At 38.6% G+C, this 20,481-nt stretch overlaps 1 protein-coding gene across 2 annotated transcripts in view; it reads left to right on the forward strand.

Annotated features, from left to right (window-relative positions):
• Positions 1 to 1,749: 1,749 nt before the first annotated feature.
• ABH1 (ARM repeat superfamily protein) overlaps positions 1,750 to 20,481 on the forward strand; it is a 375,899-nt gene continuing 357,167 nt past the window's right edge. Inside the window, exons 1-3 of one of the 2 annotated variants that reach the window (XM_089402626.1) lie at positions 1,750 to 1,898; positions 2,004 to 2,094; positions 2,192 to 2,292. In XM_089402626.1, coding sequence (XP_089258752.1) covers positions 2,209 to 2,292 — 84 coding nt within the window. In that variant the 5' untranslated portion in view covers positions 1,750 to 1,898; positions 2,004 to 2,094; positions 2,192 to 2,208. Of the gene's footprint in view, positions 1,899 to 1,940; positions 2,095 to 2,191; positions 2,293 to 20,481 lie in introns of those variants that run through there. The other variant, XM_089402625.1, reaches the window with a different exon arrangement.

The raw sequence follows: 20,481 nt of genomic DNA on the forward strand, positions 1-20,481 counted from the left end.
TGAGACTCTGAAAATCACAAGGTGAAATAGGAGGCAAAAGGGCCTAAAGCAAAATTCCCGAGTTGGACCCATATGAATTAGAACTCCACATTTCAAACTTTGAACTATTGCCAATTGACAACATCATCCCTGTCTTCTTTGTACTCTTCCTTCCCCTTTATCTTCGAAGGTGTGATTCTCAGGGTTGAACAAGATGTCTTGGCCTCATCGGGACTTGAAACCTCTTAGTTCAAGAACAATGTTTGTTTTCTCGCATATTATTCAGAGACATTTGATCGATCCAATAATCTAGAGACCAATGACAACATATCTGATTTGCAAAATAATCTCTTCTCAAGTATTGTGGGAGTTTGGAGTTGCAAGTATCATCGCAAACAACTTTTCTAAGGCGTCAGGAGGAGATAAGAGGCGTGGAGAGGAACGATGTCGAAGAACCACATATCAAAACGCCAAAACTGGAAATGAGTGAGAAAATTAAAAAGAAAAGGCCAAGTGATCCAAATCCACGTGTAAAATTTTAATTTGCTAGAGGAGGACAAAAATAATACTATGGGATTGGCTGGGGTGAACAATGTCTGCTCACTTGAAGCCCGTAGAGAAAAACGCCTATTGACGTAACAAGGTGGTTAATCTTCAATCTAGTAAGCATAGAAATAAGATGACAATGGATGTATTGCTAGAAAAAAGCTTAATTAATATGGTTGCTCTGTGATGTGATGTGATGGTGGTTAGCATTTTAACAAGGCATTAATGATAAGATTTGAAACAATATTATTTTTTTTTGATGGTTTTTGTTCCTATTTTCAAGGATTATAATCTTGGGTGGTTTCCCGCAAAGCTCAACAATAAAATATCACTACACATATCCAAAAATCATGGCATAAATATTGCAATTGAATCAAAAAATTAGTAGAAAATGATTGTGATAGTTATCCATAATAAGATCTTAAAGTTATTATCTAATCAAATGTTTGAAAAGTAGTTTTTTAATAACATTAAATAAAAATATTTATTTTTCAAAGCCAAACTTATAATTTACATTGGTCAATGCGAAATTAATAGTGGTCCACAATGCGATTGATAGCTATAATCCAAAGTTAAACATTGTAATTTGCATTAGTCAATGCTAATAATCAACAATAAAATTGATTGCTATTAATCTTATGTTAACATAGACCAATAACAAAAAAAGAGTGGTTTTCTTCTTAATCTCCTCACATAATCCCTTACCATTTTAAACCTTAAAACAAGAAGATAATCTTCACTAACCTGATTTTAGTCTCGTGGACGTTAAAATATCATTCATTCATTCAATCATACTACCCATGAGGTGTGGACCAATTAGTTTGAGTACCGCGAGGTCACAAATTCAATCCTCATGGGAAAGAGTTGAGGATGGAAGCCACATTAAGGAATTAAACTTCCCAAAAGACCTCACATAACCTAGTGTTAAGCATCTCATTCCATCCCCATAAGAAAAGTTTGAGGATGGAAACAACATTAGGGGAATTAAACTTCCCAAAAGATCTCACACAACCTAGAAAGAAAGAAAGAAAGAAATTATTTTAACATCCACGAGGCTAAAGATAGCCTATGGGACAGATTGCTTCGTCATTTGCTTGATGTATTTGGCGCTTTTTCTGTGAAATTCACAATAAATGCTCCAAGCTTCTGGACACCTCTCCCTAAACATCTTATTATAAATAAAACTGGTTCTTAATAAATTCGATCCTTGTTTTATTAAAATTACAAAAACTCCTTAATTGTGTTCTCCGACGAAGAGCCAGCGCTTTATTAAAATTACAAGAACTCCTTAATGCTGTTCTCCGGCAAAGAGCGAGGCCTTCAGTGGCAACCCATTTTAAAGTTTGCCGCCATTGCCATGGAACGGGAATAAGGTAAACAATAATTTTGTTAAATCAATTTATGGAGTTAAATATTTAGTTCCAACGTCGTAATGTACATTAACATTTGAATGATTTTGTGGACTAAACTATTCACAGACAGAGTGTCACTAGTCCGTGACAGACGACGCGTTGCAGGCGAAGCTGAAGCCTTGTAGAAGCCACTGCAACGCATACATTTCTAGTAAAGGTATGTATGGGGACGACAGTTATAAGTCTTTTGTTCTGTATGTGTATTTTGCAAATGTCTTCATGGATTATTGAGGCATCTATTTATTTACCTGCAGAGGAATAAGAAGAAACCATGAGTAGCTGGCGTTCTATGGTGATTAGAATAGGAGAGAGATGTCTCGAGTACGGAAACCACATGGATCCCGAAGCGCAAATTGTGAGCATTTCTCTCCATTTCTCATTTTATTTATTTATTTATATGGTCTAAATGAATCCCTTGGCTTTTCATTACACCCCAAATCAGACGCAGAGGCTTTTACTTTTGTTCTATTCTTGTTTGTAAAATAGAGTCTTGGTAATGGTACTTCAGATAGTTTTGAACTTATCTTAGACCGCATTTTAGGGTTTGTTACTTCGACCATATACATATTTTAAACCCCGTTTTAGGGTTTATCGCTATGAAGAAGTGGGCTTAGTTCAATGACTAGCAACCCGTTCTGTATCAATCGAGGGTTACTGGCAGAGACTTTACCTGTGTTCGAAACCAACGAAAGACTCATTCAGTCGAGGGACTCGAGCTGCCATGTTTTCTTGAAAACAAATGCTATCATCACTTCCGTGTGGTTCATGAAAACATCACTGTTGTTTGAACGTAGAGAACCACGTGCTGAAGTAATGAATTATATGGATGATCTTCGTTGGCGTTTCATCTACAATTCAATGCAGGCACCTGTGATATTGTCAGTTCACAACTGAAATATCGTAATAGCTAGTCGTCGGACCTTAACCACAGTCAGCTCTTTGCATTCTCCATGGTTATTAATAGTCATCTTACCACCGTACTCCATTTAACAAGCCACCTGGACTTGAGATTGTCAATGCTATCTGTACAGTTCCGTCTGTAAAATTTTGAGCTGAAGCTAACATGATAATGGATGATTTATAAGCGTTTGGTGCGAACCATCACAGGGACAGTGAGAACGTAGGTAAATAATAAGCATCTAGTTATATTTGATCCCTGAGTTTTGCGAGCTGAAAAAAGTCAAAATATACCATATCTGATGAACAAAATTGTCTAGTTGTAGACATAAAATTGTTTAACCATCGCAAGGTATAGTGTTTAATATTTAGTAAGCGTGTAGTTATGTTTGAGCCATGAGTTTTGCCTGGTCAAAATCAACAAAATTAAAATTTAACAGATTGGAGGAGTAGGTTAGCTTAGTTGTAGACATAATATTGCTTAACCAGATCCAAATAATGGTGTGAGCTGAATGAATTGGAAATATTGTTCTGATCATGTATACTGCTGTCAAAGTGACAAGGATGAGTTTGGTGATAAAAGCACGGGTGGTATGGATAACTTTAATGAGTTTTCAGAGAGTAAAAGATTGGGACTCATATTATCTTTGAAAAAGTAATAACAAATGTCTTAGTGGGATCCATAAAAGATTGGGACTCATTATCTTTGAAACAGCAATAACAGATGTCTTGGTGGGATCCATAAATGAGACACATAAATGACATTTTAGAATGAAAGCCATAATTTTTATTTGCTAAGGTCCACTAGGTAGTTAGCATTCAATAAGTGGTATGGACAAGTCATTCATACAGGCACCACTAGTGCTTTTGGTTAGGATTTGCTAGGTAGCTATAAGTAAGGATGGACTCCTCCTTTTGTGGTATGAATGGAATTGTTATTGTAATTATTCTCTTAGGAGAAGATAGTGCTTTTGGTTAGGATTTGCTAGTTAGCTATAAGTAAGGATGGACTCCTCCTTTTGTGGTATGAATGGAATTGTTATTGTAATTATTCTCTTAGGAGAAGATATGAAGTTTACACTTTTGTAATGATTATTGTATGGTGTAACCCTATTTTAAGGGTACTCTCTATTGGAAATATTGAGATGGGGGGTGAATCAATATTCCTTAGCAATTAGCACTTTTAAATCTTTTCAGAGTATTAGTTAATCTTCAATTATTATTAATGTTTATCCAGTAACAACAGTAAACAAAAGAACACAATATGCACAAGAGTTTTAGGTGGAAAACCCCCTTTGGGTCAAAAACCACCGAACGCTTTTCTAATAAATTCTTTAATCTTCAACCCTAACTGAAATGAAAGGTACAACTTCCTAGAATTCTAGAAAAAACATTCTTCTCCATCATTGGAAGGACACCCCAACGCCCTGGTTTCGTCAGTGGTCAACTGAATGGATGCCCCAACATCCTAGACCGACCTACCACCCTGAAGTGTTCACAGGCTCCAACTTGTAGGCGACTTCATGCACATGCCTAACATCTCCCTGCCACCATATAATGATCAGAAGCAAGAAAAGATTGTGGACTCTAGTACTAGGGACAATGATTCACGATACAATATGATCTATAATGATTTTCTTGTACTTGACCGAACACCCAATCACACTATGACCTGCAACCCAACCATGACATCATCCCAACAGTGACTCCTATACCTCCCAACAATGCCTCTTTGACTCTAGGCAGATTGACTCTTTTACAATAATGACTCTTTCAATGATGACTCTTTTACAAATTTACAATGATGACTCTTTTACAGCACTGGATTTTTGACAAGACCTGACACTTGACTCAACATTGCTTCTTGGATCACTTGCAGCTGCTGAGGTATTGTTGTGCTTGCTTCAAGTAATGGTACTTTGGCATTGCATGTCCTTCTAGTATGTGTCCGAGTTGTTCTAAAGTGTCATCCTTCTTGCACATGCATTAACAAGCAAGACCCAAACAAATACAAAACAATATACTTACATTGTCCTGCAAAAACATATGTCAGAGATGATACTCAAAATTCAAATGCAAACACTAATCATACATACCTTGCTGTAGTAGACTTACCCTTGATTGTTGATGTGTGGTCCTTACTGCAGTGATCCTTGAATGCATACTTTTTCTTGCCTTCTAGGAACTCGATATTGAATTTGTTGTATCTATGTAGTTTTAGATCTCCAAGGTCTGAAATTTCGTTTTGTGGTAGCCCTCTGAGGTCTTTTTCCAACCCCACAGGTCTGATCGAGATTGGATTCTTCAAAAAAGAGTTATGCCCAATCTTCCATGATGACCTGATTATAGACTGGTTCAGTAGAGCAAACATGTACAAAGTGCCACGTGTCACTGTTTCGACCTTCAGCCCTGAAAGCGATACTCAACAAACTACAATCCGTCCTCTTTCGGGCACTGTTTATGAAATTTGAATCCAATGCTCAGATAGAAAGTTATGACGATTTTCTCGAGGTCACCTGTTTGACATGGAGTTCGGGAGCCTACAAAAACCCTAATTTTCTCAGATGATATCTTCGAAAATATAGCGAACCAAGATCTGAAATTCGGTCACGAGGTTCATCAAGATTTCGGCTCAAATGGGTTTTAATTTAAGCTTCTGAAGATTTGTAGAAAAAAAGTTATAGTGAAAATGGCACAATGATCCATTTGAAGTAGCGAAATCTTAGAATCCAAGGCTCTAAACTCGCTTCAAAACAGATTTTCAAACTTGATCATAATTTTGTGCCCTAACTAGACCTCAATGAAACCTTAAACTCGCTACAACATATCTTGCATTAGAAGCACATGAGCGCTGGAAAATTATAGAGGTCTTCTCACAAGATAGTTCATTGAAAAGTGCTTACATGAGGAGGATATGAGGGTCACAATTTATAGAAATGGTTAGGTTGAGATGGTCTTCAACAAGTGAATGTTGGAGGGATTTTAGGAGCTTAAAACGTTATTAATTATTGACTATTCAATGATCACAACCAATGATGAGTGCCATGCCTCAACCCCATGGGGTTTTAGCCCACTAACTGGGGTTACTAACTTCAAACACGAATATCTCTCAAACCGTGAAGAATTATGTGGCGTGCCATATGTCAACGAAAACATCTTGATGAGTAGAATCCATCTAGAAGATCCATGACTTAGAATAAGATGGGTTGTCAAGTCAAAATTTCCATGCAAGGTCGGGGTAGCCCCTGCTGCTGCTTGGGTTGACATCAATGACAACCACTGATCAACACTCTCTATGCTCTGGTGTTGGTTGTATTGAGATCACATGGCCAAATTTCACGAGGATGGATGGATGATTGTGTTTGATACCAATTGGCTACAATGCTTAACAAACTATATTATAAGACCTACACTCATGCGTTGAGAAGGAAACATGTAAGGGGGGATGAAATGTTAGGTACCAATGGAGGATAATTAATGCAACGTGGCCATACTCATGGAATAGGGTCCATTAAGTAGTTTGTCTGTGAACTCATTAAATGTAATGGGGTCATACTTATTCAATAAGCTCCTCTTGGTAATTGGTGGGTGATAAGTTATGTAAATGGGTAGTTGGCATAGGTTCCCAGGAATAATAATGGGTTGTGTATATGAGATGTTGGATTTATATTGTAACAATCATGGTGTGTGGAGTGGTTCCTTCCATAAGGAGTAGTTGATGGTGTTTCCTTACCTTTAAGGGTATTCTCATATATATATATATACTTTGAAAGTTGCATGGCACGGTGTGCACTCACACACATGTATCTATAATTGTAACCCCCACAAAGGGATATATATATATATATATATATATATGAACTTTGAAAGTTGCATGGCATGGCATATAGGCCTAAGGACAAGTATCGCCTGGTAGAAAAAATTCCAAACAAGATATGCAGTTATATATATATAATTTATGAACTTTGAAAGTTGCATGGCATGGCATATAGCCTAAGGACAAGTATCACCTGGTAGAAAAAATTCCAAACAAGATTTGCAGTTGTTGGTTTTTTTTGTTCAAAATTCCCTTGCAACCTCTTGGGTTAGGATATAACCCTGAATAGCATTAGGATAAATTGTCTAATACAGCAAAACAAACTCAAATACTAAATCCATGTGGGAAAAATCCCCCCATTATCAATATGCATTCGGGAAGAGGTTGGAGGTCTCCTAGTCATAAATATATCTGACTCATATATGAAAGGAACATACAGTTTATTGTAATTAGTCTCATGTATTTTATGGAAAATAGTTGCAATTCCTAAAAGAAAGAACTGTAAATAAAGAATAAAAGCAAAATGCTTTTCATTGGAGAGTGCAAAGTTCATTCTAGGTAAACAAAAACAAACAAGAAAACAAATCTAGTAGAATTTTTCATAATTGGAAGAGCACCTCTAGATAAAACTTCAGATGTAGATAGGAGGGATAGGCATGGAAGTTATAACAGTGTCTAGTTATTTTACTATTATTTACATAACAAGTTGATAATACCTAGGGATTGCCAAGAAGCACCTCATACTGCTCCTTCCATCTATAGGTTACCATGTAATAATACTTGAAGAGGTCTATAATGTACATCTTTCTAAACTGCATGTGCTTTCTAAACTTTAAATTGGCCACACATTCGATATTTCCCATCAAAATTGTTAGTCAACTGGTCTTAAGAAAAGGTGGAAATATACTAATTAAATTTATGAATGTGAAAACTTCTTTTAGTTTAATGGCCAATAATACAAGAACAATAAACATGAGATATAGAAGATTATCTGTTTGGAAATGATGCTCTTTATCAAAGTAAAGAATGAGTTTATAATTCACAATGACTACTGTTGGGGTTGAGTTATGTCAAAATTTGCCTTTTTGTATCTAACCACTTGACAAAAATCACTCCACCATGGTTTGATGATGAAGTTAGTGACTCTGATCATCCACATATTTCATAAAATTCATTTCCTTCCATGTGAGAGGCCTAATGAAGAGGGTTTCATATTTCGATGAGATCCTCCCCACAGTGCTGATTTTGGACATGCTTTTACAATATGGCCATTTTCATCACAGAATCAACATTGAAAGGAACATTTTCATATTATAATCCTCCCAAACTAGGCTTTCCAGTTGTAGAAATTTTCAGCCCTAGGAGACTGTTTTCCTTGTGATTTTAATTAAACAGCTAAAGTTTTGAATTTAATTAACACAGAAATTAATTTCAGACCACAGCGTCAATCACACAGTAGCTGGAAAATTAAATTGTTGAAGCATAAAACAGTTTTGTGCATGCACAGGTAATGTGTTCTTCAAAATCAGCTTTTGATTTTTTATTCAAAGCTTACAAGGAAACCTCAACAAGCTGCTGAAACTGCAGTTGTACAATTATCAAAATCTCCTCAGAAACATATTTGCTCAAAACCCAGAAGAAACAGCCTGTAAGGAAAACTGTATGACCTTCTCTACTGCTCCATATGATTATATGGATCTACTGTATAATTGCTGTAAGGATAGCTGCTTTCGTGGTACCGATCTGTGCATCAGGCCACATGTTCTTAGAGTGTCAGAGAGATTAACTCCAGATGGGTTCATAGTAGAGCACCTCTCGTCTGTCAGATTCCTTAACAGACTCTGAGGAGCAGCCAGAGATCCATTCCGACTTTCTTTTTCGACCTCGTATGCTGATGCAAGAGATTGTGAAGCTTGCCTTGCTTTTGTTCTTAGGAAGAACTTCTAATGATGTTTCCCCATTACACACCCCTCATAGATGCCATTGGATGATTCAACCCATGGAATATCATTAACCATATGTACTTGGCTCATATGTTGTAAAGATCCATAATTTTGTGATTGAGACGTTGAGCCATAGTATGTTGGTGTCATCGATATTGGCTGCCATAACAATGAATCTTTTCCTCTCTGAGGAAGGAGTCTTCCCTAATTTTTACATATGGTTGGTTTCTTCGCAATAGTTGGAGGCAACCACTTGAAATCACTAGTCATGTCCTTTACAACCCATTCACCCAACCAAAATTCCATGTTTTTATTGGTGCGTGTTGTTGTAGCATTTTTTGGTTTCGATAAGGTAGAATAAAATAGTCAAAAAATAAAAAATATTTTGAAAAAATGTTAAGTTAGGATATGGACATAACAATAGTGAATAAAATGTTAGTTGAAAAAAATCTTGATGATGATGTCCATATCAAAGAAAATGTTAGGTTAGATGTCCTAAAAAATAAAGACAAAAAGAAAATGCTAGGTTAGAAAGAAAAGAAAACAAATAAACTCTGAAAGTGAGCAAGTCTAAATGCCACTACTATTGTTTCTGCAAAATAATGGTTGTGTGCAGCATGTCATAAATGCCACAACCCATGACAGTCAAATAGTTTAATCTTGACTGCTTCATGCTTTAAATTTAATGTTATAGTTAGAGAATGAAGATCTGGCCAAACTTTGTAAGCTTGGCAGATCAGTAGTTAGGTAGAGAATAATAAGGTGCTCATCAGTTTAATTTGAACCCTTGAATGTTATAAGGTTAGAATTAGATAGTTTGCTTTTGTAAAATAAAAAGAAAGGAAAAGGGTTTGCTAGCTTAAATGCACCCATTAAGTGAAGAAAAAATGATAGGATAAGCGAAGGGTAAGTAGGAGAAAGGTTGCAGAATTTTGATGATTCATTGGACAAAAGGTACATTATCATGTTTTACCATATGTTTCTATGTCCATGATTCAATTACACAAAGCAAATGAAGGTCTACAAGATCAATTAATTAACTTCTCATTCATCTCCATTCATCCCTATATTCACTAATTTCTCTTTCCCACTTTCATACATTCATATTCATTCATTTTCCATAAAAACCCTTTTTCCTAAGGTCAAATCCCTTTTTGCCTAGGAAAAGTGAAAACCCCATGTAAAATCCCTTTTTACCCAAAAAGCCCACAAAAAGATGTTTAGCCTAGGTATTGATGCCTATGCGAAAAGCAAATAAACCATGAAAAGGCATTATACTTAGTGTATTTGCCCTTTTCGCGTATATTTTCCATTTTTTCGCGTAAATTTTCCCTTTCCGCTCATGTTTTCATATTAACACTAACCTATAGTATTAAACCACTAAAAAGTTCCATTTTCTCATATATGTTAACTCCCTTTAATAAAATGCCCCGAAACCTTTAGTTTTATTATAAAACTATATATTTAATCAAACATCGCATCGGCGGATCGCAAGCCTTTTAAACATGCATCCACTCTTTTCCGATTGCGATATGCGATGCACAATGGTCCTGAACTCGACGCAATATTAACCATTTTTTATTTCCACGTCGCGTCCGGCCCCTATCGCATTCCTTTGCGATGGGCCTTCCTCTGCTAAATTGTGATTGTGATATGCGATATGAACCCGAACTCGATATCATTTATCCGCTCGCATTCATATTATTTCAAGTCTGCCATATCTGTTTTGTGAAGGTTTTCTTTTTTAAATCGTTTTTATGATTTTAACGAAGAATTAACCTTAACCTCCATTTAACCCCGCTAATCACAATTCTAACACATAATAAAGCCCATACCGCTATAATTAATCATTTGGCCCCTTTGTACTGCTCTTTCGCTCCGCCACCGTCTGATCTAACGCATTCAAATCTAACGGCCCTTGACAATTTCGGGTTGGCTCTTTGTACAGACATTACCCACCCGAAAAGCGGTATTCCATCGTCCTCCCTTGCTACGTGTTAGGCTTTAAACCATAACGGGTGAACCCTTCCTAAAACCGTCCACGCCTTATAAGCGGTGTGATGAAAACCAAAACTGCCTCCTGCATAACGACAAAATAACCATTGTTCACTTCGCCCCATATTTAAAAAAGAAAGCCATTTCTTCGTTTAAACGCAAAAATCACCATTTTGCCTTTGTTTCACCTGCTTTCATAGTAAACCCTCCATAAGTCTCTGCGACCAATAAAGCCATTGTTTTATCTTCCAATACGCTATGGACTCCTTCCAATATCCTTTCGAGCTCAAAAAATTCTTTGAAGTCCTCTTTTGTCACCTAGGTTTTCTTAACAATTTCTATGTTTTGCAGGAAAAGACTTCTGTTCCAGGCTTACAAAGAAAAAACCTGCATACAGTTTGAAGACAAATCTAAAGGGATTTATCATTGAAAAACACAGCAAAAACCTGAAATGCACAGTAAAGGAAAAAAGGAACACAGTAAAGGTTAATCAACAGGGTCAAATGATATTCACAGAGTTTAAATAGTATCAGATGAAAGATCAAATGAAGAAATCAACCAAGCGTAAAGGATTCAAACAATCAAGCAGCTTAAAGGGGCAAAATATCAATCAACAAAACCAGTACACCCTGATTAAAAGGGGACAGTAAGAAGCAGTTTAATAGCTGCCCCTATCTTCTTGTATGAAGATCTTTCCTTTCCTAGAATAAATCTTAATCAGTTTTAGGATATTTTCCTAGTTTCATTATTGTATAAATAACTTTCTTCTCGAGTTATTAAGGGTTCGAAGTTTAAGGTTCATAGTTCATTGCTTGTTAAGTTGTGACTGTTAGTTCTACTTTGAACCTGGAAGCCACCTTTGAAGGAAGCTTTTGTAGACACTTGATGTACTCAGTCTTTTTGGAACCTTAATACAAAGCAGAGGATTTTGAATTTGGTTTTACACAGTTTGTGTTATCCTGTAAGTTTTTCCAGTTATCAATCATTATGTTTTTCTTCGTATGTTTATGACTTATAGAGATATCTAGGTAGGAATAATTGTGTCTCAATTTATTCCTATAAGCTCTTGAAGTGATCATCTATTAAGAGAATGGATTAATGAACTGTCTGTTTAGCTAATCCCCTCTAATCAATAAATCATCAGCATCTTATGTAAGCTTAAGTATATTGCCTTGAACCTTTGGAACGTAGTTTAGAAGGTTTTTCTACTTATGATTGTTTTGTTTTACAGTCTAGAAACTGTGATAATCTTATTATTTTCTATCTTCTTCTCACCACTATTTTTGATCTATATCACTGTGTAAAGCTTTATAGCAGCCATTTGCTGAAATATTAATATAACCCAAAGGATTAAGTATTTCAATTCTACATTTGTCTTCATTCATTGGTCTTCCAAAACTAAAACCAAAAACCCCAAAACAATTATTTTAGATGCTCTGGCATTGGTAGCTGACCTACTACTATCTCAGAGGTACAACATGTGTAATCATTAAATAGAAGCAAGCTTTGGTCCAATGCCTTGAACATAAAGAACTATTGATATAAGGTTGTCATTGATGTCAACTCAAGCAGCACCAGAAAATTCCCTGCCCTTTGTTGATTAATATGACATGGCAATTCATGTTTTTTCGTGTCAAGAACATCCTTGATGAATTCTGCTTGCCAAGTTGCTTCTGGTGGTATGTGGCACGTCATGAGAGCCTTCACGGTTTGTAAGTTATGCTTGATTGAAGTTTAAGGACCCAATTTGCAGGTAAAAACCCCATGGGGTGGTGATGTGGCAACTTCTCCCTGGTCAAGTCAAAAGCTCGTATTATAAGGCCACCCTTCATGAATTAAAATGGTATTCCCTATGGCAAAAAGTTAATTATGAATTAATATTTGCCAATGATCAAGAAAGTATGAGGGTTTTGGGGCTTATTAAGTTAATTCAAGTCTAAATTAAAAACCCTTAAAAGGTTTTCCCTCCACTAATTGAATTTAAAGTTCAAATTTCTCTCTCCAAAAGGGGAATTCGATTGCCTTATGGAAGCCCCTCTAAATACTATAACAAGGCATGTATCCTCCCTCCTAAGAATGTAATTAAATGCAACGATCTTGTGACGTTTTTCTGAAATCAACTTCGGCCCCTGTGGAGACATAGACAAATCTGACCAGAGGGGTAGGGTTTGTTTTGTTTTGATTTTGTTGAGGGTTTTTCGTTGGGGTGATTCATTGCAGGTGGGGACAATGGGTTTTGTGAATATCCTCCTACAGTTTCGATCTTCTTGAGGACAAAATGAGAGTAATATCTGAGCAACAGACCTATGATGCAAATCCTCTGTAATTTGTTGAGCAGTTGCTGAATTTGATGTGAAGTGCGGACCTGTGGCAGGCCTTTAAGACAAAAATTCAACACCTATTTCTTAACCACAACCTTGGAACAATGATTAAAATCAAGCGAGAGGATTGAAGGAAGCATTATACTTGTTTTGGCACTTGGATTTTGGGTCTGGTAGTTCTCTTACAGGTCTGTTCAGAAGCAACGAGGGTTCTTATGGGATACGTTTGGTTTGTTTAAAAGTCCTGAAGCAGCTTTCTTATGTTTTGGCTCTGCTCAATTCAGCGAAGATTATTAACTGCCAGTCCTGCAGTTCTGACTAAAAGATTTTTGTGCGGATTCTTGTTATTTGAAGTATGACTTGTGCAGAACGAAGTCAAGGTTTTATAGCTCTAATTTTTGTGTTATTTCTCTCTTCTTAAGGTTTACTATCTGAAGTCTGGAAGATGATGCTTGCAGCATGAGAAGCAGAACTAAAATCTGTTGAAACAATTAAGACCTAATTCATCAAAGTCACGACTCATTTAAGGGTGCAACAGTCTCAGCCCTGTAGGAGCATTAGAAGCAGTTTATGAGCCTAATGTTTGGGTCATTCTGTAATCACAGTGGTGTTCAGTGGGTGAAGTATTCTATGACCTAAAATCTACCTGTCTGGCAGACCTGAATGTGAACAACAACCCTACTCATGACTCAATTCTGAATAGTAGGATTTGACTACATTGCCAAGTCTGATGAGTTATATACACTTGTTCCAGTATCGATCAGAAGAAGTGAAGCCGACTCAATTAAGGCGACAAGAGGTCTCAAGTCATGAATCAGTGAATAAAGTTCTACCACTTCCAGCAGACTATTCCTAGCGGCATTATTGTCACCTGTACAAGATTGGCTTCATTTTAAGTTGTTGCAAAAGGTTAGAAACAATGTACTTTCTTTCTACAAGTAAGGGTGGTCAGTAGCAGGACGTATCAAGGTTTCATGCACTCTCCAATCCATAGAAATTTGTTGTTTCATTATCTCATGCAGCAATAAGTAGTGGTGCAATGTCTGGATGGCAGTAGCAATCTTCCACGTGTACAACAGCTAGGGTTTAATTTTTGCAGACTTCATGATCAACAGTTTCATTGGCACTTGCTTCATCATCTTGGCCAGTTGGGATAGAGCAGTAAAGGTGAATCAAGTTAAGCATTGGTGAAGGTTGACAATCATCTAATCAGTCAGCAACATTCATTTTAAAACAAAGTAAGGGTTTGTCAATGATTTGATTGTGCCTGATTGTCATTTTAGCAAGTCTTGTTTTATTGTTGGAGGGTTCAGGAATCAAGGTTTTGTAAAGGTTAGCGTATTGGGCTTTTAATTGTCATATCATTACTGGAGTTTATTGTAAGTGGTTCATTGTCCTTAGTACCAAAGCCCACAAAATCGTTAAATTCTTTATTATCTTCAGGGAGATTGGGTGGTGCTAGGCAGGTGGTTGAAGAGTCACCTTTAGATTGGAGCTTGAAAACACTTCAGGATGTTAAGGTGGTGCTAGGGTGAGTTAGAGTTTGCTAAGGTGTTGGAGCATCCTTTCAGTTGACTGCTGATAAAACCAAGGTGTTGGAGCATTTTTCCAGTTGGATTTGGAAAATTGAACGCTTTTCTAGAGCCCACAAAATCGTTAAATTCTTTATTATCTTCAGGGAGATTGGGTGGTGCTAGGCAGGTGGTTGAAGAGTCACCTTTAGATTGGAGCTTGAAAACACTTCAGGATGTTAAGGTGGTGCTAGGGTGAGTTGGAGTTTGCTAAGGTGTTGGAGCATCCTTTCAGTTGACTGCTGATAAAACCAAGGTGTTGGAGCATCCTTCCAGTTGGATTTGGAAAATTGAACGCTTTTCTAGAGTACTAGGGAGTTGGGGCTTCCCTTTCAATTAGAGTTGAAGCATTTTTGATGTACTCACAAAATTATTAGAAAGGCGTTCAGTGGTTTTTTGTCTCAGAGGGGGTTTTCCACCTAAAAATTCTTGTGTCTATTGTCTACTGCTCATTTACGATTTTGAATCGATGACTAAAGATTAATTAATGCTCTAAAAAAGATTAATGAGTTATTAATTGCTAAGAAATATTGATTCACCCCCCTTTCAGTATTCCAACAAGAACATCTTCAAATTGAGCTTTTTCTATGATGATATTGTTGAAATTGTAACTAGTGTTGGTCTTCATAATGTAATGTAAAACTATCGTTCGTGTATTTAATATATTCATTACTATATTTATTTTTGGTCAAAGCATGTTATTCATGCTTATAGAGTTAAAAAGAATTTATTATGAGTCAAAGAAAAATGTACTTGAATCATGTACCATTTGGACATTTGTAAGAAAAGAATTTTGAATTTTATTGTTGATTTGGGGTAGCATCGGATGTGCTCTAGCCATGAAAATTGGTGGAGAGGTTAAATCACATGAGATCTCCAAGACCCAGAAATGGTTTGGGCATATTTTACCTGGTTTGGGAGATATTAAAATAGTTAATATTTTTAATGGAGTTCTTAAGTCTAAACTTAGGAAAAATAAAATGTTAATGGGTATTAATATAAAACTAGGTTAGAAGGTTCCAAAATACATGGATCAAGCCAAATCTAATCTTAGCCGTTGATTAGAGATGTAATCCCGACCGTTGAAGGACCAACAGGAAACATATAAGAGGAGGTTTGAGAGTCAATTGGAGAATACACTAGGAGGTTGCTAAGTAAAGTCTAATCAGTGATCAGCAGCAAGGGGCAGTGAGTACTGGACAAAGAGGCAGAGATAGTGCTGAGAGACTAGTGCAGAGGGAGAGAGGCATATGTAGAAGCCAGAGCAGGCCACAGAGCCCAACAGAGACAGAGCAGAGGCCAAAGGCCCTGCGTCATCCACGCAGAGGGCAACAGGATTGATGCAGAGGGTCCCATAGGCTACGCAGTGCCTCACAGGGCTGCCGCAGAGGGTTTTGATGTTGACGCAGAGGCCAGGAGGGCTGACGCAGTGCTTCAGTGGTGCTGGAGAGGGTTTCGTGGGGCAGGTTTTCTGAATACTTGCTTCCGAATAGAGAGGTATTACTGCTGGTTATTTTTCTTTGTCGGGTGAGTCAGTTTGGCACCCAGTTGTACTCAAAGGATAGACTGCATAATAACATAAACCCTCATAATTGCTGCACTGATTTTCTCGCATTGGGTTTTTCCGGGGACGAGTTGTCAAAAAATAACGATGTCACTTGTGTGTTTGCTATTTCTTTTAGCTGTTGATTTGTAGGTGGTGGAGATTGTATTGTGTTTATTTCATTGTTTATATGTTTAAATAACTTGTTCGTAATTAACAAGAATGAGAAATAAACTAGAAGAATACAGATAAAATTTCTAACAAATAGACTTAGAAATTTCAACATGGTATCAGAGCATGGTTGTAGATCACAGGAGAGCTGAAGGCATTAGCTGATGCAGAGCATTTGCAACAGAAACAACTGTCCCGAGTGACAGAAGTTGTTCCTTGTAGAAAGCGACAGAAGAAGGGTTGACGCAGAGGGACTGCGTCATTAGTCCCGACCAGAGAGAGGCCAATGCAAAGGCTGAGGAGGGTAGAAAAAAGCTCACACAGAGCCATGTAGAGACTAGGAGGGTTGACACAGTTGCCTGAGGGAGCATTTTAGCCTGTGCTGGGATTGCGCAAAGCCTAAAGGCTCAGTCCTTCAGTTGCTAGGGCATGCAAAGCTGTGGGCAGTTTGCGGGGAGTGAAGTTGGTGGGGTACTCTGGGAAGAACAATACCTAACATGGCAAAACCAAGGTAGAGGGAGTCGCTACCGAGGCAGATTTCTAGCCAAGGAATTTGGATCAGTGTTGCAGGTGCACAAAAGATCGGAGAGGTACGACTTGATGATTGGCAGGAGGATTTATAGAAGGGAAATCGAGACTCAGAGGGAGTCTAGCATAGAACTTCCATGAGGAAAGTAGAGAGACTCAACAGGAGTCGAAGAGAGAACTTCCGGAGGGAAGTAGAGAGACTCGGAGGAGTCCACAAGAAGAGTAGAGAGATGGCCAGGAATGGACCGAGGGATCAGAACAGGCTGGACGAGGTGTTCAACTTTGTGGTTTGCAAGGCCATGATCCTATCCCTTCTAGATAGACATTGCATCAAGGCCTTCGCCTTGAGAATAGTGGCGATCCCAGTTGACCCAGTTGATAATGAGAAGTACGAGGAAGCAATGGCCAAGGCGAAATGCATCATCCTTGATGGGGTCAAGGATCATGTGGTCCAACATATTGCCGAGAAGGAGACGACAAAGGAAATGTGGGATGCCTTGAAGACGTTGTACCAACATACTTCCGTGCAGAGGAAGATGTTACTTGAGAATCAGCTGCGGTCATACCAGATGCAGAAGGAGGATCAAATAGATCACTTCCTCAGTCCGTTGAAGGAGATCCAGGACCAACTGACTTCCATAGGGGCCACGCCGGATCAGGAGATGTTGGTGAGGACCGCTCTAAACGCAGTCTCCGAGGAGTGGGAGACATTTGTCCAGAGCATTTTGGGCAGAGCGAATCTTCCAGATTGGGAACAATTGTGGGCGGTTCTTCGTTAAGAAGAGATCAGACGGCTGAGCAAGACGGGAAGTAGCAACAAAGGAGTCCGGATCAATAAGGAAGAGGAAGAGGATGCAGCGCTTGCATCTGCAGGAAAGTACGAGAAGAGGAAGAAAAAGGACCTCTCCAAGGTCAAGTGCTTCAACTGTGGGGAACTGGGTCATTATGCGAACCAGTGTCCGAGGAAGAAGAACAAGGGAGAGGCGTCTGACTCCAAGGCAGCGCCAGCGAAGGTAGAAAAGGAGGTAGAGGAGGATGACGATTGTGCCATGAGTGCTCATGTACCTCTAGAGAAGAGGTGGGGAGACATCGAGCTATAGTCAGGAAGACTATAGGCGATGAGGGGCAGGATCCTTGAGGTACCCAACCTCTTGGATTATACCTTGCTACGAGAGCCCCGAAGAGAGAGTAGCAGAACTGGCGGATGTCGGTAGAGACGAATGCGGATGAAGTGGTAGAGAGTGCTACAGTGCAGGAGTCCCTGGGCAGCACAAGGCTAGTAGGTTGCAGCAGTGCGAGAGGCACATAGAGGGATGCAACAGTGTAGGGTGGCACAAAGAGGTTTGCAGCGGTGCGAGAGGGAGGGAGTTGTTGCAATAGCGCAGAGGCAATAGAGGGAGCACTTGATAGCGGCAGAGAGAGCTTCAACGTCGAGAGTGTTTTTAGCCTGACAGGGATGTCAGTAGTTGGGTGGATCAGTTACTTACTTCTCAGTAACCGAGTTACAGTGCAGTAGCACGATGCAACATGATGAGAGGGGGTTGCAGTGCAGATGCAGTGTTGGGAGAAAGGACTAGTAGCAACACAGATGCAGAGGGAGATGCCGTACGGATGCAACATTGTTAGTGGCAGAGCCATGGGCAACAATATAGGATGCAGCAGTGCAGAAGATGTTGGACGAGGAGGCCTAACATCAACACAGGTACCGGTGCTGTATAATCAGAGTGATGCTCAGTGTGGAGTATTACTAGAGAATAGTCCTCGCTAAGAGGGAGTGTTGATTTGGGGTAGCATCGGATGCGCTTTAGCCATGAAAATTGGTGGAGAGGCTAAAGCACATGAGATCTCCAAGACCCATAAATGGTTTGGGCAGATTCTACCCAGTTTGGGAGATATTAAAATAATTAATATTTTTAATGGAGTTCCTAAGTCTAAACTTAGGAAAAATAAAATATTAATGGGTATTAATATAAAACTAAGTTAGAAGGTTCCAAAAGACTTAGATCAAGCCAAATCTAATCTTAACCGTTGATTAGAGATGTAATCTTGGCCGTTGAAGGACCAACAAGAAAAGTATAAGAGGAGGCTTGAGGGTCAATTGGAGAATACACAAGAGTGATTAGTGATTCGATTTACTAGAGTGAGGTTGCTAAGTAAAGTCTAATTAGTGATCAGCAGCGAGGGGCAGTGAGTACTGGACAAAGAGGTAGAGATAGTGCCGAGAGACCAACATAGAGGGAGAGAGGCAGACGCAGAAGCCAAAGCAGGCCACACAAAGCCTAGCAGAGACAACGCAAAGGCTAGAGGGCCTGCGTCATCCACGTAGAGGGCAGCAGGAGTGACGTAGAGGGTCCCAGAGGCTGCACAGTGCCTTAGAGGGCTGACGCAGAGGGTTTTGAGGCTGACGCAGAGGCCAGGAGGGCCGATACAATGCTTTAGTGGTGCTGGAGAGGGTTTCGTGGGGCAGGTTTTCTGAATCCCTGCTTCCAAATAGAGAGGTATTACTGCTGGTTATTTTTCTTTGTCAGGTGAGCCAGTTTGGCACCTAGTTGTACTCAAGGATAGATTGCATAATAAATAAACCCTCATAATTGCTGCACTGGTTTTCCCGCATTGGGTTTTTCCGGGGACGAGTTGTCCAAAAATAACGGTGTCACTTGTGTGTTTGCTATTTCTTTTAGCTGTTGATCTGTAGATGGTTGAGACTGTATTGTGTTTATTTCGATGTTTATATGTTTAAATAACTTGTTCGTAATTAACAAGTAGGAGAAATAAACTAGAAGAATACAGATAAAATTTCTAACAAATAGACTTAGAAATTTCAACATTTATGTTGATTCAATAAGTCCATAAAATGTCAAGTCGGCCCTCCTTGGAACAAGTCGGCTTGGGCCTCCAAGAGACACCTATTTGAACTCATGGATAACTATATATAAGAAGCAAGTTCGACCCTCTTGGAGATCATTTTTATTCACACAAGAAGTACATCTGAACCATGCAAAGGAAGACAAGAAGCGTAAATCAAAGGAGAGAGAAATGAAGTCAAAGAAGAGATAATTTTGCTTGACCAAATTTCAGACTTGAAGGCTGAATGTTTCTGTGCTACTGCAGGCCCAAAATATCAGGGGTCGAAATTTCAAGAGTTGACCAGATTTGGGACAGTTTGACCATCGTTGACTTTGACATTGGAGGTGACTTGGAGGAGGGTTTAACTTGGCATTTTTGGTGGCAATTTTGGTCTTGGTCTTGGATATCTCATTTTGATTTGATTCTATAAGAGAAGGATTGTTGGGTTTTCCCCCTTGTGGGGTTTTGCCTTGGCTTGGAGCCTAATTTTTGTGTCTCTTGTCTCTTTGCTTTTCTTGAAAGATTGAACATTTGTATAATTGCTTGATGAAGAACACTTAAGAAGTAATAAGAAGACATTAAACATTCACAAGTAATTATCAAGACAGAGAAATCAAGCCTAACCTCACTACACTTGATTTCTCAACATGGGATTAGAGCTAGTAGATCCGAATTCTTTTGTAATATGAGTAGAAGTTTGAAGTTTTGTAACAGTTTGCTCCAAGTTTGAATCAAAAGCTACTTCGGGAGGTTCGAGATCTGTACCCCAGTTCAAATTTATTGCCATCCGAAATCTGCTATGCTACTTGAAGATGATTACTAGATCAAGTCCTAGAGGAGTTTAGGCCAAGACCTAAAGGAGAAATCCTAGACTACTGTTATGAAGATCAAAAAGCAAATATGTCTCTATA

The sequence above is a fragment of the Pinus tabuliformis genome, chromosome 2_1, assembly GCF_031772625.1.
Source record: "Pinus tabuliformis cultivar Carrire ecotype Pingquan chromosome 2_1, CPIR1, whole genome shotgun sequence".
In the NCBI taxonomy this organism is placed as follows: Eukaryota; Viridiplantae; Streptophyta; class Pinopsida; order Pinales; family Pinaceae; genus Pinus; species Pinus tabuliformis.